The sequence below is a fragment of the Sciurus carolinensis genome, chromosome 4 (genome assembly GCF_902686445.1).
Source record: "Sciurus carolinensis chromosome 4, mSciCar1.2, whole genome shotgun sequence".
In the NCBI taxonomy this organism is placed as follows: domain Eukaryota; kingdom Metazoa; phylum Chordata; class Mammalia; order Rodentia; family Sciuridae; genus Sciurus; species Sciurus carolinensis.
This window is the reverse complement of record NC_062216.1, coordinates 101,210,981-101,236,550: the sequence shown is the minus strand read 5'-3', so window position 1 is coordinate 101,236,550 and position 25,570 is coordinate 101,210,981. Positions and strand designations below refer to the sequence as shown.

At 37.4% G+C, this 25,570-nt stretch overlaps 1 protein-coding gene across 1 annotated transcript in view; it reads right to left on the bottom strand.

The window, feature by feature from the left end:
- The window catches only part of Lrrk2 (leucine rich repeat kinase 2), a 137,851-nt gene that overhangs the window by 99,344 nt on the left and 12,937 nt on the right, over positions 1 to 25,570 (bottom strand). The window contains 6 exon segments of the mRNA XM_047549523.1: positions 2,908 to 3,014; positions 4,219 to 4,298; positions 4,394 to 4,530; positions 5,488 to 5,607; positions 20,298 to 20,429; positions 23,007 to 23,141. Coding sequence (XP_047405479.1) covers positions 2,908 to 3,014; positions 4,219 to 4,298; positions 4,394 to 4,530; positions 5,488 to 5,607; positions 20,298 to 20,429; positions 23,007 to 23,141 — 711 coding nt within the window.

Sequence of the window (25,570 nt, the reverse complement as noted above, 5' to 3'; positions counted from 1 at the left end):
CATTTATTTTCACAAAGCAGTACCAAAGCTTAGGAAATACACAGATCTGCTTGACAACTCATTGTACATGTACGATCAGTAGAGAATACATTCCAGCAGTAATACCTAATATAGCACAATATATTATATAATAATTTTCCTCTGTGAAATAAACTTCCTTCACTAAATACAAATCCATTGCCTTGAAGTTTTCATGTAAGTATCAATTATCTTGAAGCCTCCATATAAATGTCAATTCCAACATTATACACTGTAATTTAACACTTTGGAATTGGCAAAAAAAAAGAAAAAAAAAGGAAACAGAAAGTTTTGAGTTTTGTTTTAAAAGTGTTATCAATCATGAAAAGAAAAGATATGACAAAACAATAGAAATCGAAATAATATGCACATTATAAAATACTATCAAAACCTAAAAACTCAGACCTTCTGAAAATATCCAGAAAAATCACACATTAAAATATGGTAAAGACTGGATTACTTTGCTTGATCACTTCAGATGTTGCCATAAACCCTTCCAAAGTGGCTAGATTCTAAGCAAGGAGATATTTTAAAAGATAAAAGCTACTTTGGAGTAGTGGTTCATAAATATCAGTATGCATCTGAATCCCCTGGAAGGGCAGTTGAATAACAGACTGCTGTTTACCAACTCGAGTTTAAGCTTCAGTAGGTCTGTATAGGGCCTTAGAACTCACATTGTTAAACAGTTCCTGGGCTATGCTGCCACTCCATGAACCACACTTTAAGAACCACTGTCCTAGACAGTACCTAACATGTGTCCCAAGAGAAGAAACTTCACTGTAAAGTCGCTTTAGCGTTTATAGGACATTTACACATGTTACATCATTTACCAGCCACCTACAGAATACTACTTGAACTCATTCACTCCATTTAAGCAGGAAATTATCTGCTTCAAAAGGGAAACAAAACAGAAAACAATATGCAGCTTCCTGCAAGTCTTGATTCAACAGTCCCCTTCTTCATGGGCTATCCAGGCACAATTCCATCTCCTCTGACTCCTAACATGTCAAATCTTCCTTGCTGCATATTTTTCTTACTGCCTCATATCCTGCATTTTAGTTAGTCTTATTATATATCTTCCCCATAGAGCTTAAATTCCATTAGGATTTCTATGGAATGGTATGTCCCAAGTCCCTGATGGATTGTCTAGCACACGGAAGGAGTACAATAAAGAGTAACAATTAATTGAATATGGAAAATGTCACACAAGATGTTGGAGTCTTGACCTTGAAAGGGCCAGTCTTCTGACTGACATTTCAGTCATTTTTCTATGAAACCATGTCCAGTCTTACACTCCCAATATTCCCAAGTGTCTTTCCATGAGCGGTTGCCTGAGGAAGTTGGTGAACAAGCTGCTCAAGTTCTTAATGCTCTACTAAAGCAGAACACCACGGACAATACAAAAGTAGAAGAGGACAGCTTTTACATGGCTCATGGCCAAGATTGAAGAAGGAAGGAACCAGAAAGAGCAGAGAACTGATTCTGAACCAACACATCAAGGTTGGTGGAAACTCACTAATCCTCAGACATCATATTAAGAAACAGTCCAAATCTCACAAAATCACGGCTGCTTTGTTTACATAGTAAAAGAGTTCCCCAAGTGGTTAAGAATTACAGCACTGATGAGACAGTGCTTACATGTATAAAACCTGCTTCCTCTCTAAAGAGAAGCACACAGAAGCAGCCAAGTCCTCTCCTCATTTTCCGGAGTGAAATCCCTACCCAGGCCTCTCTAACTGCACAAAGGAAAAGGGAGATTCGAGAACTGCAATTTCCTCTCCGACACTCCTACTGATTCATCACCCCGCCAGCAAGCCTGTCTGTCTCCCAGAGCCCTTGCCACTGCAAGCCTTTTATTAAAGCACCATCGGAGAGATGGGGTGAGAAAGGAGGAAAAAGAAGAAAAGATGATTTTCCTCTTGGCTTGACCTAAATAACAGTATAAAGAAACACGCATGAGGTAGTTTCTTGATTTCTTTCACTCTACCCAGGCTCTCTACTAAAAGCTGGTGCTTACGCTGCTCTGTGACTCAGATTAATCTTTCAGTGTTTTGTTCCATTTTTTTTTTTCTCCCTCTAAAAATATCTTGCAAGAGCTGCCAAGTCCCAATGCCTTTATGACGAGTTTTCTCCCAAGGTTTTCTGGCAGTATTTCCTGTTTATGGGGGCAGGAATCTGAGCAGCCTGAGCTATTATCTTAAACCTAAAGAGTCTTTCCAGGGTACAGGAGCCATTTTTCTCTCCTTAATCATGGAAAGCTATAACACTTTCAAGAATTACATGTAAAGGACCATTTTCAAGAAAAACTGCAGCATAAACATTTTATACTGGACAATTTTACCAGATTCTAAAATGGTGAATATCTGTCCACTCTATCACATCTCTATAAACTTAATTCTTAAGAAAATAACTGGACTATTATATAAAGGAAAATGGAAGGGAAAAAGCAACTCTTTGGTGCCTTTAATACATTCCAAAAATTCCCATTCAAAACAATAGAGTCTATTAATAAGAGATAGGTTCTTAAATAGACTATAGGCAAAGATTGGAAAACTCTACAGCTATTAAAATGATAATGAGAATATAGATTTATCACCATGAAAAAGAAAAACATAAAATATGGTTATAAAAGAGTATAACATGATTCAATTGCTGCAAAAAGTATAAAATATATTGTGTAAGTCATGGGTGAGTATCTACATAGAGGTCCAGAAAAACATACATTAAAATGTTTCTTTTATTCTTTATCCTTTACCCACATATCAATATATCCAAACATCAGCTAGATATGTATTAACATATTTGAATTTTTCATAATGTATAGCTTTTATAATAAAACACACCACAAAATGTATTTTCATCTATTACACAATATGGTACACCTCTTACCATTTTGTTCTAAGAGAGTTGACAATGCATTTGCAGATGCCTGGAAAACTTCTTTTGATGAAGAATGCATCAGCATGGACAGCATCACTTCCCTATGAGCTGGGAACCTTTCAAAAATTCAGTCACAACGTCATTGGTAATCTTTTGAATACTGAGCTCAAATTCTATCATCTAACAACTCTAACTACAAGTAAACTGGGCACAAAACAATATCTTATACCATCTCCTCTTTCAAGAACGAATTATAGTTAAATAGTTCATTAAATGTTAATAAATTAATATTTGTGTTTCTTCAAAAGCTGACAAGCAAAGAACACATTAAAAAATAAATAAAATAAAACAAAAACTGATAAGCAGTAGAGAGAAAACAAATCTGATACATAAAGAGGTGATAGGAGGAAAAAGTTAAAGTGGAGAAAAGATGACATTGCAAACAAGAAAGGAAAACTTAAAAATTGTAAAGAAGCAGAGCAGACTTTAGAAGTGTGGAACATAAATATATTCCTCTTACTAACATTTATTTTAAAGTTCTCCTATGAATATTGAAGAATAAGTGTGCTAGGAACTAAAATTTACAAACTGCATCTTGAATCTTCCTTAACCAAGACTGTTCAACATGGGATTATTTGCAAGCTGGTTTCAGAATGGAAATGTTTGATTAAATAGCATCTGTGTCATTGTCATGTCATTCTTATTGGCAGTGGATTTTTATACAAGGAGGTTTCCAAAGTCTTATCTATTTAAAAACCCAAAGGAAACCCAGAGCAAAGAGCAGAGCTTAAGCAGCTGCCAAAGAGCACAAATGCTGGTGAGATTTGCATGGCCTCCTGTTGAGCCCTAAAGAAGGGACAGCTTCAAGTCGCCTTCACAGCAGGAGAAGACAGGTCAACACAGATATGGCAACTCAGCTTGAGAGGATCTCCAACCAAATCTAATCCTGATGCCAACAATCTGCTGACTAGTCACCACAGTGAGAAGAGTCACAGATGGCTCTGTGACTTCTATCATCAGAGATGAATTAATGTGGTGTTTTACATGATTAGCCAGAAAACTGAAGGATCCTTCGTCCATGATTCACAAATGACTGAACAACTCTTGATTCCATATCCCTCAGTAATAACTCTCATATGCACCACCTTCTCTAACTATTGAAGGCCATGAGAGCAAACTACTGGACACCCACCACTAATATGCAAAAATACATAAGTCATACATGCCCACATCAAAAATATTTCTAACAATGAAAGTTATGGTTAAGGTATCTTATATGCATTGATTAAAAATAAAACTGAAATTTTCTAAACCACTGACTGGCCATCTTCATCTCCAATCTTCTCATGTAAACTGTTTTGGTACATAAGGAGATTATTCAGTGCCCAGCATGCGGCCTCCTAGATTGGGGAAGGAAAAAAAAATAAATTCATCAAAATATAAATTATAGAAAAAACACAATTTTGAATAAATGTGATATTTATAAAAGCCCAACCTGCACATGCTTGTTCTTCCTATGCCATGTTAAGGCTCGGTAACAGGCTTCCAGCCAGAACAATTTATCTTCTCCCTCCTCCTCATCATTCTCCGGATTCTTTTCCTCTAAATCTTGATTTAAGAAAATGGTCTCCGCTTGAAAAAGAAGTTTAAAAAATAACATATGTTTTTCATATGCACAAAATTCAATGACAGCACGAGTAAGCAAGCTGAAGTTCATATTTTGAAATGTTGTGAACAGAGAGAGGTGTTCTTCAGTGGCAGCCTTTGTTAATCATAAATCAAATATTACTCAGTCATAAAGAATAATAAAATTATGGCATTTGCAGGCAAATAGATGAAATTGGAGAATATTATGCTAAGTGAGATAAGCCAACCTCAAAAAACCAAAGGATGAATGATCTCGCTGATAAGCAGATGATGATACATAATGGGGGTGGGAGGAGGGCAAGAATGGAGGAAGGAGGGACTGTATAGAGGGAAAAGAGGGGTGGGAGGGGTGGAGGGGAGGAAAAAATAGCAGAATGAATCATACATCATTACCCTATGTAAATGTATGATTATACAAATGGTATGCCTCTACTTCATGTACAAACAGAGAAACAAGTTGTACCCCATTTGTTTACAATAAAAAAATTATAAAGCGATTTTTAATATATTATACACCTCAGAACACTGCCATCTCACATACATAGATGAAAACATGAGGAAGTGGTTACCACAAAATCCAATAGAGTTGAAATAGAGGAGGATTATTTGAGATTAGCTGCCTAGTCAAAACTGAACCAAGAATGTAAACAAAACACTGTATCAACTAAGACTCCAGTTGTTAGTTCTCTTGAAAGTATCCTCTATCAGAAATGAGTTACATTAACACAGAAAAGCATTTAATACTTCCTCTTCTTCATATGATCCTCTTACTATTGTGATCAACATTTTGATGTCGACAGTCAACATCAAATGCACCCATGAGAATTTCCTTTTCAGGACTGGGGTTGTAGCACAGTGGTAGACATGCCTTGTATGCACAAGGCCCTGGATTCAATTCCCAGCACTGAAGCGAAAAAGAAAAACAAAATTAAAGTCACTTACTGAGAAGTGCTAAGCAGCTGAGTGCTGAGATCTGTAAGGTTGCATTCTCTGGATACTGCTGCACAGCTTTCACCACAAACTCATGCACCTCATTTAATACCAGGATATTAAAAAAATTACCTACAAGTTAAATGACACATTAGGGACATTCTCATCCATGGAACTGCAATTACCTTACATAATATAACAGTATTTACATCAATAAATGTAAGTAGTGATGAACATCTTAATGTCATTAAAATATATTTACTTTAGGAAGTTTACTAGGATTGAGAAAAAGGTTGAAAAAATTGTATGTGATCATTTAATTATCTTGGATAATGAAAATAACTGAGCAAAAATAATGATACAAAAGTTTGTTATAATAACTTTGTGTTCTTTGACTCTTTCCATCATCTTCACATGAAATCAAGATGTCCATTATACAATGCATACAATATTCATCTTACAAAATAATTTTCCTATCTTCTAAAAGATAGAAGTCTTGGAGAAAAAAAAAAAAAAGAAAGAAAGAAAGAAACACCTATCCCTCTTCATTAAATCCTTTTGCTGAAATATCCTTACCTGAAAGGATACTGCTCAGAAAACCCATTGGTATACTACTTGATCTCATCTATGATAATCTTCGAGAACAGAACATAAATTATTTCATCACCTCTAACTCATCCATTCTGAGAATTTTAACAGAATATCCAAAAGTATATTCTTATGATGACAGAATTTATGTTGTATTCCATATGTGCCTCTTTCAGTTTCGCTTTTTACTCACTAACAGTCAACCAGGATTCCTATTTACCTGTAAGTATAATTTAATAATCCCTGAAACACAATGCCAGAAATGGAAAAGATTCTATATGAGGATCTAACTAAATGTCAGGCAATGACCTCAGAATCAGAAGGCAGTTCAACCCAGGAACAGCTTCTCCACCAACCCCTCCCTATGTACTTCCTTGAAGTGTGCAGTGCACATTCACCACCAAGCACACATCCCCCAGCCCTTGGTGATCCGGAGCCTTGGGGAGTCATTTCAGAAAGATTCTCTTCTACTTTTACCAGTTTGCCTAAACTTGGGTTGTTCCCATCAGTCCTTTTCCCCTGTTATTATGGCCATGTCACAGCCAGCAGCTGCTTGACCACTGGCCAACTGTGTAGGTCTGGGCAAACACCAGTAAGACAGGCCTTACTTATGTTCAGACAACGTAAATGGAAAAACAGAAAATTGCATAAGGACCTTAAATATATTAAACCCATAATTAGATTACATAATTTGAAAAAATGTTAAGTATCGACATTATGTTTTTATTTTAATCATAAAGAAAAAGTTAAAGTTTTATTCAGCTTCTTTGGAAACAATATCAGGAACAATGAAATCTCTAGTTACTAAATGAAACAAATAATCTCTTAAGGGATAAATGAAAGTCAAAAAACACCCTTTTATAAAGATTAATTTGATGACTTTTTATTTTTCAAAACAAGTTGTAGAATAATACAAAAATTATATATGATTGATATACTCTTTGGTTTATTTAATTCCAATAATGTAATAGCCAGCATTTTAATTTTTTTCGTTGATGCATTTCAATTATACAAAATGGTGGGATTCATCATGGCATATTCACACATGTGTAAAAACACAATCTGATCAATTCACGAGACCACCCCCACCCTCCCATCCTTGCTCCCCCTGCCCCATCCCCTCTCTCTCTACCCTACAGTTCCTTCTACTTTCATGGTGTTCCTTTTTTCCTCTCTAGTTTCCATGTATAAGGGAAAACATAATACTTTTCTGGGTCTGTCTTATTTCACTCAAAATTATGGTCCCTAGCATCATCCATTTTCCTGCAAATGACATCACTTTGTTCTTCATAATCAAGTAAAACTCCAAGATGTACATAGACCGCATTTTCTTTATCCATTCATCTAGGTGATGGACACCCAGACTGATTCCATAACTTGCTTATTGTGAATTGTGCTGTGATAAATACAGGTATGTATCTAACTCTACAGTATGCTGACTTTAATTCTTTTGAATAAATACCATAAATACCAGGGAGTACTATAGCTGGGTCATACTGTAGCTATATTTTAAGTTTCTTGAGAACCCTCCATACTGGTTTCCATAGCAAATGTACTAATTTACACTCCCCCCAAGAGTATGTAAGAATTCCCTCACACCCACCCACCCCCAACCCATCCGCTAGCCATTATAGACCTATTTAGGAGTCAAGTGCCATTTCCCTAATCTTGAAAACAAAACCACTTCTTCCTCTTGTTCATTTCAAGAGATTAAAGTGAACGCACACTTTCAATGTAACATTTGCAAGTTGAAACTTGACCATGGAACGTTGTAAAACATGAAATAGAATTGGACATTAGTGTGCTGCTATAACAGGTAGTTTTAAGAAATCAACTTTTGAGTTGGGATAAAATGTTCACAGATATCAGCCAGTTTGTACAACCACATCCTTCATGAAAATGTAATATGTAATAAATAGTCTCACCTGATAAAGAGATAAGCCAGTGAATGGCTATTACATTTCAGAAGGAAAGTTTTGTTGTTGTTCAGTGCTTTCGAATTTTTTTTTTTTTTTTTTTTTTTTTTTTTTTTTTTTTTTTTTTTATGGTGCTGGGGATTTGAACCCAGGGCCTTGGGCTTGAGAGGCAAGCACTCAACCAACTGAGCTATATCCCCAGCCCGAATTTTTTTTAATTTAAATTCAATCTATGTTTAACTAAGACAATGAAAACATGGAAATTGTAATACTTATGGGGTACCATGTGATATTTCAATATACATATATATTGGACAATGTTTAATAAATCAGAGGCAACCTCTCTATCTCCTCAAACATTTATCATTTCCTTATGGTGAAAATATCCAAACCCATTGCCTCTAACTTTTTGAAGTGCACAGTACATTATCATTATCTACAATCAGCCCCCTGTGAGTCGTAGCACACCAGAACTTCTCACTGCTATCTAACTTAGTGCCATTTGTGGCAAGCAAATGCATGAACTAGAATAGCCTTGTAGAAAAGATAGATACTGCCATTGCAATTCCTCATTTCTCTAATCCTCCTACTCTCCCAGTCACTGGTAACCACAGAAGGGATGCAAAAATCTCAGCCTCATATCACTCTTTACTGGGCTACATGATCTCAGAAAAGAGACAGAGACCTGCTGAAACACAGGTGCTCATGTATAAATGTGGAGCACCCCATCTCCTAGGATTGTTTCTTGAATAAAAAAATAATTAGACATGAAACTACTTTAAAAGTTATGAAAGAAGTGGGCAAATATTAAGGCATCTTCATTGCATCTCATAGTTTTGTTATAAAATAGCATTAAATAAATGCCTTTCATGGAAATACCAAATTGAAGGGTTGCATATAAAAAGAACTCAATCTTTAAACATTCCTGTTAACTTAGTCTATTTAGGAGTATTCCCAATGTCAAAATCAATTTCTAAATTATACAGGGGATATGATCATAGCTCCAGAAGTGAAAATTTAAGTTACTTTAATGAAATCATGAAAATTAGATTTTTCAGATAAATGATGATTTTTCCCCCAAAGTCATAGTGATTAAAAGTTAAATGCCTATTATAATAATCCTAATTTTGCACAAAATATTATTGGTGATCCTTTTGGGAAAAGGTCATCAGAATCAATTTCCAACAGTTAATAATTCTACCATATTATTCACCAACCACCCACTGTTTAATGTAAAGTTATACTCACAAATATACCAAGGAAATCTCCAGGGTGTGTGTGTGTTGGGGTAAGGGATGGTGGAGAGGTAGAGGGGAAGAGTTCAAAAAGGACTTGAAACAAGAATTGTAAGCAGCAAGCAAATGCACGAGCTAGAACAGACATGTGGAAAAGATGAATTCTGGCACTGCAATGGATGAATAAGCCTCAACCTCTGTCCAAGGTAGGGCAGCTCAGCCAGAATCTCCCAGACCATAATGTGCTCCCTGGTCAGTCCTGTGCTCTGGTTCCAGACACATATTTCTGGAGGAGCATTTGCAATTTAGGTCTTCAGGATGCTCAGACACTTAGCTCAACCAAGGAAAATCACACAAATTCAACAAAATAAACCTGTGTGATGACATGTGCATAGCAGTAATGAGTCTGGACTTCCAAGAACACATGTCAGAGTTGTCAGATAGAGAACCCAAAGTATTGATGACTAAAAAAAAAAAATTAAAACAAGAAGAAAGTTGGGGAGAGGAAAAACAAAAGCAAAGACAGGGCAGTCAAGTCATCCAGCAGATCTGAAAATACAGAGAAGATTTTCAAACATTTATTTTTAAAAGCTAATGAAGAACCAAGTTGATTTTATTATGGAAGGGCAAGGTGGTTTAATCTTAGAATTTGATTATAAATTAAATTCTATATGATCAAAATGAAGGAGAAAAGTTACCTTAATGTAAATTTTTAGGTATTTAATAGACTACACTGCTCTTTTAAATCTGTGATTAAAATTTTTAAAAGCCTACATGTAAAAATAAAAGCAAACAAGAAACAAAAGGAAATTTCCCTGTTTTTTGTAGTTTGTTTTTGTTAGTTTGTTCTGGTTTCATTTTCATTTTTTTTTTTTCCTTTTTGATGGTGGGGATTAACATCAGGGCCTCTTGCATACCAAACAGGAGCTTTATACTGAGCTATACCTCAGCCCCAGAAAGAGATTTCTTAACTTGAGTAAATATATCTGCCACAAAACAAACAAGACAAGGTTTAAAAAACTATTATAAAATAAACCTTATAACAGGCATTATTCTGGATGATAGAATATTAGAAACTTTCTCCTTAAAATCATAAACAAGACAAGGATACCTACTATCACTCCTCCCGTTAATACTATACTAGTGATTTGAGTCTTGGAAAAAGACAGGAAATGAAAACAAGGTCATACATAATGAGTAGAAAGGAAGAACTCAGACCATCATTATTCACAACGATAAAACTGCTAAACAGATAACCTAAGAATGTTTACAAAAGTTTTCAGAATTAACAAAAGAGTTAGAAAGGTAGGTAGGATCGATATACAAAGAGTCACTTGCCTTACTTCATGAGAAAATAGTTCAAAAATATAATTTTCAAAGAGAAACCACTTATAAAAATAGCAAAAAGCAAGATACCTAAATATAACTAACAAAGACCTGTGTGGAAGAAATTACAATGTAAAGATGTCAGTTCTTCTGAAATTGACCCATACCTTTGGTGCAATTCCAGTCAAAATCCCTTAGAGTTTTGAACTGGATAAACAGATTCTAAAATTTGTACAGAATAGCAAAGGTCCAAGAAAAAGTCAATATGTGTCCCCAAAAGAATATGTGGTGATGTGACCCTTTGGCTCTTCAGATTTCAGGCAGGTCTTACAGAGTTACAGTAATTTAAGCCATGTAGTATTGGTCCACACAGATCTCCTTAGCCAGTGCAACACAACAGCAGGAACAGAAACACATATATACCATAAGTGTGCCACACCACTGGGAAATGGGTGAGCCCTACACTACACTGTGCTGAGATGGTGATCGGCTCTCATATTGAAACAAGAAAAAAGGGGAATTGCATTTCTACTTCACAAGAAAACAATTACAATGCTTTAGTATTTTAATGAGAAAGGTTTAGGGAAAATATAGAATATCTCAATTAGCTTAGAGAAAAGAAGAATTTTTTTCAACAAGATACACAAAAAAGGTAAGTCACAAAGTAACTGATTATTTAACTATGCTACCAAAACCACAATAAAGATGGTGAAAAGATAAGCCACAAATTAAGAAAAAACATTTCCAATACATATAACCAACAACCAAAACATTACTACCCAGAATCTCTCAATCAATTTTTTTAAAACTGTCCTATGAAAAATGAATAAAAAAGTCGGGTGCAGTGGTGCACACCAGTAATGTCAGCAACTCAGGAGGCTGAAACAGGATTGCAAGATCAAAGCCAATTTCAGCAACTTAAGGAGACCCTGTCTCAAAATCAAAAAGGGCTGAGGCTGTGACTCAGTGGTTAAGCACCTCTGGCTTCAATCCCTGGTACAAAGGGAAGGGAAGAGAAGGGGGGAGAGAGGATGGGAGGGGAGGGGAAGGGAGGGAAGGAAAAATAGATTTCATATTTCACAAAGTAGGAAAAACCATCAACATCAAAGAAATATCTGAAAAAATATTTGCCCGTGTATTTTCACAGCAGCGCAGTTAGTAGTATCAAGAAACAAAAAAATCCAAACATCCATAGATGGAAAAATGAATTGTCGGGGTTTCTAGAGCCCCCGGCCTTAGCCATGGTCAAGATGGCGCCTGACGCTGAGCCAAAAGCGGCCAGCTATACAGTAAACAACCAGCGAATTCCAATGATTGGCTAGTTAACGATGTGACTAGAGCATGCCCCCCCTCGTGTACCCATCCTGTGCCTGCAGCTGTCCGCGTTTATCTCGTGTACTCTCCCCTGATTGGTTGAAGTGTATATAAGCCTGGTGGGTGGGAGAGTAGGGCGCAGAAGCTGAGGAAGGGACGGAAGAAGCGGAAGAACCGGCGGCGGCGACGGCGACGGCGACGGCGGCGACGGTGGCCGCGGCAGCAGCGGGAGCGGAGCTGGAAGGAGGGAGTACGCGGGAGTGGAAGGAGCTGGGAAAAGGGAAGCGGAGAGTGCGCAGAAGCTAGGGGTAAGAGAAGCGTAGGAAAGAAACTGTGCACAATAAACTTCCAAAGCTTCAGACGTTTGCCGTGTCTCTCTCTGCGGGCAGAGGGGACGCGACAATGAATAAATAAATTGTGGTATGTCCATATAATAGAATACTACATGCAATTACATGAAAAATATTTATGATTCTTACAAGCATAGAATAATTTTTTTTTTTTAATTGTAGAGAACAACAAGCAGTATGATTCTATTTTGATGATGGGGAATAAAAACCAAACACATTGGGGGGTTCAAGATGGCGGACTAGAGGGCGGCTGCATTTCATGTTGCTCCAGGACTCAAGATTCAAAAGAGGAGATAGTGACTTGGGACCAACTCAAAGCCACCGGGTGAGTTTCTCCCATAGGGGAGGCATCCCGGATGGGGCGGTAGCCCCGGAACACAGAGAACTTTGTGAAGTAGAGTGACTCGGCGAGACGCCCCTCCCCCGCCAGAGTGGTAAACACGGACAGCGAAGCAGAGCGAAAAAATGGCGGATTGAAGTTTCCAGGACTGGGGCAGCTTCTCTAACCTAAGGAGACTCGACTGCGAAGGGTGAGGCTCCCAAGCCCAGGAGGGAGGTCCGGGCCCCTGGGAACGTTGCCTGAGAAGGCTGCCCTGCCCAGGCGGCAAGACACACCTCCCCCCGCTGGAGCAGTGAACTCGGAAAGCGGGGAACTTTGCAAAGGAGGTTGCGCGACACACTGCTTGGTTTTGGAGCGATCTGCCAGGGCTCCAGCAGCTGCCAGAGAAAGAGTGAGGCGGCGAGTTGTTTGGATCCAGCAACCGCCTGAGCAACGGGGAGGGGGCTGTCCAGAGGAGGTGGAGGTACGCAGTGAGTGGCTTGGTCTCCAAGCGCCCACACAGAGCACCGGGTGGCTGCCTGGAGGAAGAGACGAGTGACGGGTCACTGGGGCTTGGAGCATATGTACGAGGCTCCAAGTGACTGCTCAGAGGGCGGGTCGCATAGCCAGGCGATTAGGTGCATAGCACGGTCCGGTCCAGGGACCTAGGCACCTTTTCTTGAAAGAGCTACACAGAGACAAGCTGAGGGGCGAAGTGAAGGTTCCAGGACTGCGGGCAGCTTCTCTAAGAAGGGACAACCTAAGGAGACTCGTCGACGAAGGGTGAGGCTCCCAGGCCCAGGAGGTAGGTCTGGGCCCCTGGGAAGGCTGCCCTGCCCAGGCAGCAAGACACACCTCCCCCCACTGGAACAGTGAACTCGGAAAGTGGGGAACCTTGCAGAGGAGGCCGAGCAGCACACCGCTTGGTTTTTTGGTTTTTTGGAGCAATCTGCCAGGGCTCCGGGGGCTGCCAGAGAAAGAGTTGGGCGGCGAGCTATTTGGATTCAGCAACCGCCTGAACAACAGGGAGGGGGCTGTCCTGAGGAGGTGGAGGTGCGCAGTGAGTGGCTTGGTCTCCAAGCGCCCACACAGAACACCGGGTGGGTGCCTGGAGGAAGAGACGAGTGACGGGTCACTGGGGCTTGGAGCATATGTACGAGGCTCCAAGTGACTGCTCAGAGGAGGGGTCGCATAGCCAGGCGATTAGGTGCAAAGCACGGTCTGAGCCGGGGATCTAAGCACCTTTTCTTGAAAGAGCTACACAGAGACCAGCTGAGGGGTGGAGCGAAGGTTCCAGGACTGCAGGACTGCGGGCAGCTTCTCTGAGGAGGGGCCACCTAAGGAGACTTGTCTGCGAAGGGCAGGGCTCCCAAGCCCAGGAGGTAGGTCCAGGCCCCTGGAAACGTTGCCTGGGAAGGCTGCCCTGCCCAGGTGGTAGTTGTGGACTGAGGGGAACCTCTAGCAGGGGAACGGACTAGCGAGACCTCCCCACCGGGTGGGTCTTCCCCGCCGAGTGAGGTTTTCCCACAAAGACGGTAAAACCAGAGACACAGGCCCAAACAGGCATTGCCTCAGCCTGCAGTCTAGTTCCCCTTTGGATGACCATTGGTCAACAAGTAGAGGCACCTCTGCCCTCTAGCAGGGAATATACCCCACCTGAAGACCACCACCCCTAGAGAGGCAGCTACCTAGGGGAACACCGAAGTATCAACTTCCTCTAAGACTTCAGGCTACTGAAGGATAAGAGGGGATACACTAGCAATCTTCAGGGACATTATAAGTCAATAGAGGAAATCTGCAACATCTCTGCAGTCCACTGACACCTGAACGACATGAGAAAACAAGGGAAGAAAATGCCTCAAACAAATCTGGATGTTATATCAATAAAATCCAATGACAGCATGGCAGAAGAAATGTCAGAAAGGGAGTTCAGAATGTACATAATCAACATGATAAGGGAAGCAAACGATGAAATGAAAGAGCAAATGCAGGCATTGAATGAACGCACCAATAGACAGTTAAAAGAGCAAATACAGGAAGCAAAAGACCATTTCAATAAAGAGTTAGAGATATTGAAAAAAAAACAAACAGAAATCCTTGAAATGAAGGAAACAATAAACCAAATTAAGAACTCCATAGAAAGGACAACCAATAGGATAGAACACCTGGAAGACAGAACCTCAGATATTGAAGACAAAATATTTAACCTCGAAAATAAAGTCGAACAAACAGAGAAGATGATAAGAAATCATGAACAGAATCTCCAAAAACTATGGGATATCATGAAAAGGCCAAATTTGAGAATTATTGGGATTGAGGAAGGCTTAGAGAAACAAACCAAAGGAATGAACAACCTATTCAATGAGATAATTTCAGAAAATTTCCCAAATCTGAAGAATGAAATGGAAAATCAAGTTCAAGAGGCTTACAGGACTCCAAATACACAAAATTACAACAGACCCACACCAAGGCACATTATAATGAAAATACCTAACATACAAAATAAAGACAGAATCTTAAAGGCTGTGAGAGAAAAGAACCAAATTACATTCAGGGGGAAACCAATACGGATATCAGCAGATTTTTCAATCCAGACCTTAAAAGCTAGAAGGGCCTGGAATAACATTTTTCAAGCCCTAAAAGAAAATGGATGCCAACCAAGAATCTTATACCCAGCAAAACTTACCTTCAGATTTGACGACGAAATAAAATCCTTCCATGATAAACAAAAGCTAAAAGAATATACAAAAAGAAAGCCAGCATTACAGAACATTCTCAGCAAAATATTCCATGAAGAAGATATGAAAAACAAAGAAGCAAATCAGCAAAGGGAGGAAATATCCTAAAGGAACTCTCAAATAAAGAGGAACCAAGTCGTGTCAAAAATAAACAAATAAATGAATAAAATGAGTCAAATGACCGGGAATACAAATCATATCTCAATAATAACCCTGAATATTAACGGCCTGAATTCATCAATCAAAAGACATAGACTGGCAGATTGGATAAAAAAGAAAGTTCCAACAATATGTTGCCTGCAAGAGACTCATCTCTTAGAAAGAGATACCCAAAGACTAAAGGTGAAAGGATGGGAAAAAACTTACCATGCACATGGACCCAGCAAAAAAGCTGGGGTATCCATCCTCATTTCAGATAAAGTGGACTTCAAGCCAAAGTTAATCAGAAGGGATAAAGAAGGACATTTCATAATGCTTAAGGGAACCATAAATCAGCAAGACATAACAATCATAAATATCTATGCCCCAAACAGTGGCTCACCCATGTATGTCAAACAAATCCCTCTCAATCTCAGAAACCAAATAGACCACAATACAGTAATACTAGGTGATTTTAACACGCCTCTCTCACCACTGGACAGATCTTCCAAACAAAAATTGAACAAAGAAACCATAGATCTCAATAACACAATTAATAATTTAGACTTAACAGACATTTATAGAATATACCATCCAACGAAGAGTGAATACACTTTCTTCTCAGCAGCACATGGATCCTTCTCTAAAATAGACCATATATTATGCCACAAAGCTAATGTTAGCAAATACAAGAAGATAGAGACACTTCCTTGTATTTTATCAGACCATAATGGATTGAAACTAGAAATAAATGAAAGAGTAAAAACAGAAATTACTCCAACACCTGGAGATTAAACAATATGCTATTATATGAGGAATGGATAACAGAAGACATTAGGAAGGAAATTAAAAAATTCTTAGAGGTAAACGAGAACAAAGAAACATCGTATCAAAATCTCTGGGACACTATGAAAGCGGTACTTAGAGGAAGATTTATTTCATGGAGCGCATTTAATAAAGGAAGTAAAACTCAAAAAATAAACGACCTAACACTACAGCTCAAAGCCCTAGAAAAAAAAGAACAGACCAACACCAAAAGTAGTAGAAGACAGGAAATAGTTAAACTCAGAGCTGAAATCAACGAAATTGAAACGAAAGAAACAATACAAAAAATTGACAAAATAAATAGTTGGTTCTTCGAAAAAATAAACAAAATTGATAAACCTTTAGCCACACTAACAAAGAGAAGACGAGAGAAAACCCAAATTACCAAAATTCGGAATGAACAAGGAAATATCACAACAGACACGATTGAAATACAAAACATAATTAGAAGCTATTTTGAAAATCTATATTCCAACAAAATAGAAAATTTCGAAGATATCAACAAGTTTCTAGAGACCTATGAATTGCCTAAACTAAACGAGGAGGACATACACAATTTAAATAGACCAATTTCAAGTAATGAAATAGAAGAAGTCATCAAAAGCCTACCAACAAAGAAAAGTCCAGGACCTGATGGGTTCTCAGCCGAGTTCTACAAAACCTTTAAAGAAGAGCTCATTCCAATACTTTCCAAGTATTCCATGAAATAGAAGAGGAGGGAACTCTCCCAAACTCATTCTACGAAGCCAATATCACCCTGATACCTAAACCAGACAGAGACAAATCGAGGAAAGAAAATTTCAGACCAATATCCTTAATGAACATCGACGCAAAAATTCTCAAAAAAATTTTAGCAAATCGCATACAAAAATGTATTAAAAAGATAGTGCATCATGATCAAGTGGGTTTCATCCCAGGGATGCAAGGTTGGTTCAACATCAGGAAATCAATAAATGTAATTCACCATATCAACAGACTTAAAGTCAAGAATCACATGATTATTTCAATAGATGCAGAAAAAGCACTTGATAAAATACAGCACCCCTTCATGCTCAAAACACTAGAAAAAATAGGGATAGCGGGAACGTTCCTTAACATCGTAAAGGCCATCTATGCTAAGCCCATGGCTAATATTATTCTTAATGGTGAAAAACTGAAAGCATTCCCCCTAAAATCTGGAACAAGGCAGGGATGCCCTCTCTCACCACTCCTATTCAATATCGTCCTTGAAACTCTAGCCAGAGCAATTAGACAGACCAAAGAAATTAAAGGGATACGAATTGGAAAAGAAGAACTCAAACTATCCCTATTTGCTGATGATATGATTATATACTTAGAGGAACCAGGAAATTCCACCAGAAAACTCTTAGAACTCATAAGTGAATTCAGTAAAGTAGCAGGATACAAGATCAATGCTCATAAATCCAATGCATTTTTATACATAAGTGATGAATCTTCAGAAAGAGAAGTTAGGAAAACTACTCCATTCACAATAACCTCAAAAAAAATAAAATACTTGGGAATCAATCTCACAAAAGAGGTGAAAGACCTCTTCAATGAGAACTACAGAACACTAAAGAAAGAAATTAAAGAAAACCTTAGAAGATGGAAAGATCTCCCATGTTCCTGGATAGGAAGAATTAATATTGTCAAAATGGCCATACTACCAAAAGTGCTATACAGATTCAATGCAATTCCAATTAAAATCCCAACGATGTACCTTACAGAAGTAGAACAAGCAATCATGAAATTCATCTGGAAGAATAAGAAACCCAGAATTGCTAAAGCAATCCTTCGCAGGAAAAATGAAGCAGGGGATATTGCAATACCTGAACTTCAACTGTACTACAAAGCAATAGTAACAAAAACGGCATGGTATTGGTACCAAAATAGACAGGTAGATCAATGGTACAGAATAGAGGACACGGACACAAACCCAAATAAATATAATTTCCTCATACTAGACAAAGGGGCCAAAAATATGCAATGGAGAAAAGATAGCCTCTTTAACAAATGGTGCTGGGAAAATTGGAAATCCATATGCAACAAAATGAAAATAAACCCATATCTCTCACCGTGCACAAAACTAAACTCAAAATGGATTAAGGACCTCGGAATCAGACCAGAGACCCTGCATCTTATAGAAGAAAAAGTAGCTCCAGAGCTTCAACATGTCGGCTTAGGACCAGACTTTCTCAACAGGACTCCCATAGCACAAGAAATAAAAGCAAGAATCAACAACTGGGATAGATTCAAACTAAAAAGCTTTCTCTCAGCAAAGGAAACTATCAGCAATGTGAAGAAAGAGCCTACAGAGTGGGAGAAAATCTTTGCCAATCATACTTCAGATAGAGCACTAATCTCCAGAATCTATAAAGAACTCAAAAAACTCAACACCAAGACTACAAATAACCCAATCGACAAATGGTCTAAGGAAATGAACAGACACTTCACAGAAGAAGACCTACAAACAATCAACAAACATATGGAAAAATGTTCAACATCTCTAGTAATAAAAGAAATGCAAATCAAAACCACCCTAAGATTCCATCTCACCCCAATCAGAATGGCGATTATCAAGAACACAAGCAACAACAGGTGTTGGCGAGGATGTGGGGAAAAAGGTACACTCATACATTGCTGGTGGGGTTGCAAATTAGTGCAACCACTCTGGAAGGCAGTATGGAGATTCCTTAAAAACTTGGAATGGAACTACCATTTGACCCAGCTATCCCACTCCTTGGCCTATACCCAAAGGACTTAAGATCAGCATACTACAGAGATACAGCCACATCAATGTTCATTGCTGCTCAATTCACCATAGCCAGATTGTGGAACCAACCTAGATGCCCTTCAGTTGATGAATGGATAAAGAAACTGTGGCATATATATACAATGGAATATTACTCAGCCATAAAGAATGATAAAATTATGGCATTTGCAAGCAAATGGACGAAATTGGAGAATATCATGCTAAGTGTGATAAGCCAATCTCAAAAAACCAAAGGAAGAATGATCTCGCTGATAAGTGGATGATGATACATAATGGGGCGTGGGAGGGGTTAGTTTTAGGGTTAGAGTGAGGGTTAGGGAGGGGGGCAAGAATGGGGGAAGGAAGGACTGTATAGAGGGAAAAGAGGGATGGGAGGGGTGGGGGGAAGGGGAAAAAATAACAGAATGAATCAACCAACATCACCCTATGTAAACGTATGATTACACAAATGGTATGCCTTTACTCTATGTACAAACAGAGAAAGAACATGTATCCCATTTGTTCACAATAAAAAAAAAAAAAAAAAAAAACACATTAACAATTTGGCTTAGGAAAACATGCAAATGCAATAAAACTATATTTAAAAGCAAAAAAAAATCGATAAATACAAAATTCTGTAGAGTATTAAGTTGTACAGAGAAAACAAGGATGGGGGGAGATTTTCCAGTCCCTTGTAAATATGCTAATACTTAAGACAGGTGGTGAGTTCTTTGCTTTATGCTTCATATTTTCTAAATAAGTAGATATCAATTGTCACATTATTGTATTTGAAATTTTAAAAGTAGTCCTAAAAGTAAAACACTCCTATAGAATCTTTTTTTTTTTTTTTTTTTTTTTTTGGTACCAGGGATTCAACTCAGGGGCCTCAAACACTGATCCACATCTCCAGTTTTTTTTGTTTTTTTTTTTTTTTCTTTTCTTTTTTCTTTTTCTTTTTTTTCTTTTCTTTTTTTTTTTTTTTTTTTGTATTTTATTTAGAGGCAGGGTCTCACTGAATTGCTTAGTGCCTCGCTGTTGCTGAGGCTGGCTTTGATGTTCCTGATTCAACCTCCTGAACTGCTGGCATTATATACATGTACCACCATGCCCAGCTAAGAATATTCTTGAATTCCACACATTTTGCCACTTCTTTTAAAAGTCCATGTAAGTATGATATTAGCCATTTGTAAAGTAATAATTTACTACTTTACACCATGTCCATCCAAAGCTGTCAATATACTGCTCATTCATCAACATATAATACACACATGCTATAGGTACTTACATAAGGATTGTGAGAATAAATTAAGCCATAACTCACCTAATGTAAGCCTATACAGCAAACAGCAACTCACTTCTTGAATTTTTTCATTAACAGGGAATGCTTTCATGGCTTCCACCACAATATTGTAACACCTGACATTGCCACTCATGAGGACTTCTACATTATTGCCTAAATTTAAAGAAATCATAATTACCAAAGGGGAATATTTTCTCCTTTCAGCAATGCATACAAACACATCTTAGACTATATATGTATATGGCAGCAAAATTGCTACATTTCCAAATTTAAACATCATGTTCTATCAAACAACTATAAAAATTACTATGCTATTTACTGTTAACATTCATGGGATAAAGGACTCAACTTCCGCATTAAGGAAAATTGCTTTAGTCCTATTCTTGGCTTAAAATTTTAAGGTCTGACCAATGTGATCCTGCAATATGTACAATCAGAAAAATGAGAGATTACACTCTATGTATGATCTATCAAAATGTATAAATGCATTCTACTGTCATGTAAACTAATTAGAACAAATAAAATTTTTAAAAAAATTTAAAGTTAAGGCAGAGTATATGTGGGGGGGAGTTCATGTTTTTATGTAAGCCTAAAAATGGCCATGTTTTCAAACAAATGAATTTGAAGGCCGATTTCCTAATGAGGACATTGTCATATGGTTTTTGCTTTGTTCCTTTTCCTCACATCACACAAGGAAAATCAAGATCAGGTCTCATAGTAGAACAGCTAAAAGCAAAGGTGATCTACTTCCCCCATTCCAGAACAACCAGTGTAGGAGGCAGAACAATTGAGTTTCCTGAAAGTTCCGGGATAGATGGGAAGGCAGTGGGGGAGGGGAGAAGACATTTAAATGTATGATGAAGGGACAAATCTAAGAGAAACAGAAAGTAAAGAAAGAAGCCACTTGGGAAGACTATTACTCAGTAAAGAGAGTGAATTATAAACCTATGTGGAGAAAACATTTATATCTTACAAAGAAATATTGACTGTTCACTGAGAAAAGAATCTATAAGCAAAACATTTTTTTGTTAGTATACAGAAACTGTTTTCCCAAAAATATATTTCAATGTTTAAATTACATTTAAAAACAACGAATATTTTTAAATATGTTTAATAATGGAAAGAAACAGCTTTTTAAAGCAATCAACTCCTTTTGTCGTAGAACAAACAGACGTGATTTGCTCTAAGACCAAAAGGCAAAAATCTTTAATTCAGAACAAGTATTTAAAACTCTTGATATGTTCATTTTTATCTGCTCTTTCTTTGACCTTTGCATTACCAATCAACATATTTTAACTAGAGTTATGTCAGATGTGGGTGGAAAACAATGAATTCCAAAACCAGCCAGCCCAAAATAAATAAATAAATGAATAAATATAGCCCAGGAAAAGTACAATGATGAATATATTCAGTTTGTTGGCAGAGATGACTGGGAGAAATGTGAAAGCATGGACATTCTCTATTATTATTCAGCCTTATTCTCTTTCAAGTGTTTAATTTCCTGTGGATGAGAAAACCATTGTGATTTCATAAACATCACAAAGAAATGGTATGCTTTCACAGGGCATTGGGTTTTGACCCTGCTACAGTGAATTTTCACATTTTTCAGATTGCCTGATTTCCATATCTGAAAATATATAGGAATGTTATCTATAATATGTGACATCATACATATAGAATCAATCTTGTGCAGTAGTGCTGTCAATGTTTTCACAACCTATATTACAAGGCAGGAACTATTCTGCATTCTTCACCTTATTTACCTCATTTAATCCTCAAAACTTTACAGATGCAAGAACGAAAATATTACTAGATAAATGCATAAGTACATCCTTGTAAACCCACACAGATAATAAATGAAATATGAAATGTTATTGTGCACTTGCAAAACAAAACAGAATCTGAAACATAGTTCACCCCATTAGTAATCATTAGTTGCATACACAGCAAATTAGTTTCTTTGGCTTTGTAATTTTTTTGTGTGAAAGAAGTGGTTCAATTTCAGAGCACCACTAAAATGCTAACCAAGAATTATAATAAAGTTCAAACTCCTTCATGTAGCTTTTCAGTCCTACGTGACCTCACTCCAGGTCTGCAGCCTCATCCACTGACTCTTACCAAGTCTTTCTCCTGCCACCATTAGCAAAACTCAAACACATCATTGGGAACGTGCATGCATATTAACACACATGCATGCAAGCACTAATAAACCCGATGTTTAGTGAGCTACTTTTATATTTTCAAATGCTCTGTGCTTGTTCTTACTCCAGAATCTTTACACTCTCAATGCTCACTGCCTGGACACTTGGCCTGCATTCCCACCTTACCTCACTCCTCCCTATTAACAAAAGTCTCATCATTCAAGACTCTTCCAAGAGATCTTGTGTCACTCCCTATTTATTCTCATAACTCTATGTACTTCTGCCACCACTTCCCTTATAATGCTGCAATCACCTAGGTACTTACCTGTATCCCACAGTATATCCTAAACCCTGAAAAGGCAAGGAATATATTCATATTTTCCACTACTGTTTCCCCAATACCAAGCCCAGAGCCAGCTGCAATACAGTCTCAATAAATAAAAACTAATTAAATGAGTAAAGGAATGAATGAGTTTAGTATCCACAACACTCTAAATAACAAAAATATTCTCAAAACACATTCAGAAAGCAGAGATACTGTAATTAATTTTCACATGCAAAAAAGAAATCATGTATATAGGCTACTTACAAGGAATTGCTAGGGAATGTAAACAATGTAGTACATGAAGCACAATTTCCTCTTCATCTTTAAAGTTTTTTAATGCATTTAACAATATCATATACTCTTTGTTCTCAACAAATTCAGTGAGTTGTTCCTCAGAAACTAAAAAATGAAGGACAAAAATATTGAATAAGCTTTAAGATGATATAAAAGTTTAATTACTCAAAAATACATTCGTAATAGTTGTATGAGGCATGACAAATACAATATACTTAAGTAAAAATGTGTTTCTGCAAGATGCCTCCCTAAGAATTTTATAATGGGAGAATTATTTGCATAAAAATAATTTTATTTTTGACCTGTATTAGTTATATCAAGCTTTGAATTGCAAAGGGTGATAGTCATCAGTTCTCAGAAAATTCAAATCATTTTCAATTTCATCTGGGAGAGTCTATAGAGAAAACAACCAATACCAATAAAGATGCCAACTAGAAATGAACATTTTATGCTACTTAAAAGTGAGGGGTTAATGATAGTCTCTTGAAGGGCAGCTCAGCTAAGTGCATCAGTTCAAAAGATGTGAACTTAAGCAAATGACAAGTAATTAAACTTCTAAATATTCTATCTTAATGGTTTTCCATCAGAAATCAAAAATTGTCATCATTAATTTTCATAATTTAAGTCTTTAGATCAAGTCAGTGAGTTCCATTTGGAGTCATGCTATTAGCTCAGAACCTCAAAAACATGTATAAAAATCTGGTTTGTTGAGTTTGAGATTTACACCAACAAAATGTTATAAATGTAGCACTCTGTGATCAACACTTTCTTTTTCAGTTTTATTCTTATGTGTTCCTATAATATAATGTGAAATTGCTTAGGTTCTTTTAATAAAGACAGCATGGAACTTTTTCATTTCGCTGAGTAGTTTCTACAGCATTTTTTTCAAACTTTGAAAATTAAATTTATTAACTATTTTTTTAAAATTACCTTTATTAGCTAAATTAATTGAGTCTTGGTGGAAAATTCTGAAATTTTTCTTCACTATATATATAATCATAATACTCGTGGTACTGCAGATCTTTCTATTAAGATTTTTCTTTTTAGCATTCCCTGGTCCATCTCCATGTGTCATGGAAGGGCCCCTAACACTCGGGAGAGTGATGACAGCCCTTCCTCTGTGAATAAGAACATGTTCCTAAACTGCAGCACTGAAGATTACAAGCCCCGTAGGACCACAGAACCTCAAACTTTATCCTTCCAGTTCCTATCAAAAGCATAGTTGCAAGATGTAACATGTGTAGCAGATTGCCTGGAAGACAGAAGTTCTTTCAGTCCTTGTTCACAGTAAACTATCTTCTCTACCAGGCATGCTCACTGAAGAGCTGGGTCACAGGTTCAGATTGTCCTGATTCTTGACAAAGTCACTGAAATACACTTTACATTCTTTGCAAAATGTGTATACTTTATTGTCTCATCCAGAGAACCCATGGGGGGCAAATTTTTCCCAGGTCTCCTATGAGAAAAATAATAAACTTATTTTTGTATAATTTCCCCCTTAATCAATTTTTTATCCCTTTCCCCCCTCTATTGAATTATAATTATTTACAAGCTGTTTAACCCTGGAATAAGACAAGGAAGTAAACAGTATCAGGCGCTCTATCCCATTTCTGGAGCTGCCAGAGATTCAGATATTGGCAAACTGATACTGACAGTAGGACCTGCATAAAGTATTCTAATCTGAACCCCTGGCACAGTGGGTTCCAGTAATGATGCAAAAGGGACTCTCACAAGACAGTAATAGCTGAACCCTGCCGTAACTAGTTATGTGTCCTCAGGCAAGTTGCTCACTTCTCTGACCCATTTCTTCATCAAGCCAGAGGAAGGACTAAACAACAGTTCCAACCAACTCTGAAATTGCATGATAATCTCTGTTTTCAATCTCAGTGCCATGCTATAAAATACACCTTGCTCTGTGTCCTAAGGGACAATTTGTGAACCCTGATTTATTATCCAGAGTTTTTATCAATTTTTAAGAACTTGGGTGATGACTCATCATGAACCCAAGTTAACCAATACTTGGTTTCATGGTTTTACTTTTTCTTTCTTTATTAACACCCACACAATTGGGTTTTTAAAGTGAACATTCTGCCTTGCCAAACAATGAAAGAAAGTCTACTAGTATTGTATGATTTATGGTCCAGGAATGAAATTCACACCATAGAAACAAGCAGTATTTCTGATTAACCCCATTATTTACTGTGGGGAGCCATCCTTATTTAGCAGACTCACACCAGGTTAAGCCGTGGGAAACAGACGCCTGGCTTCCCGGAACTATCAGTCACGGAGATCTCTTGGTGTGTTATTGAGTAGATAAGTTTATGGGTAATTAATTGATTTATAGCCAACATCATCCTCTGGCAGTTAACTCTTTTCTCATTCTCATGGGACATGGTTGAGGAACCCCCACATTTGGCACTAATACACCCAGTGATGTGGTCTGGGGAATCAATCCCAATATTTACTGATGATATTCATAGGATGGGAGGTTTACTCACATTACATCCATCCATGTGACTGGATTTGACTATACT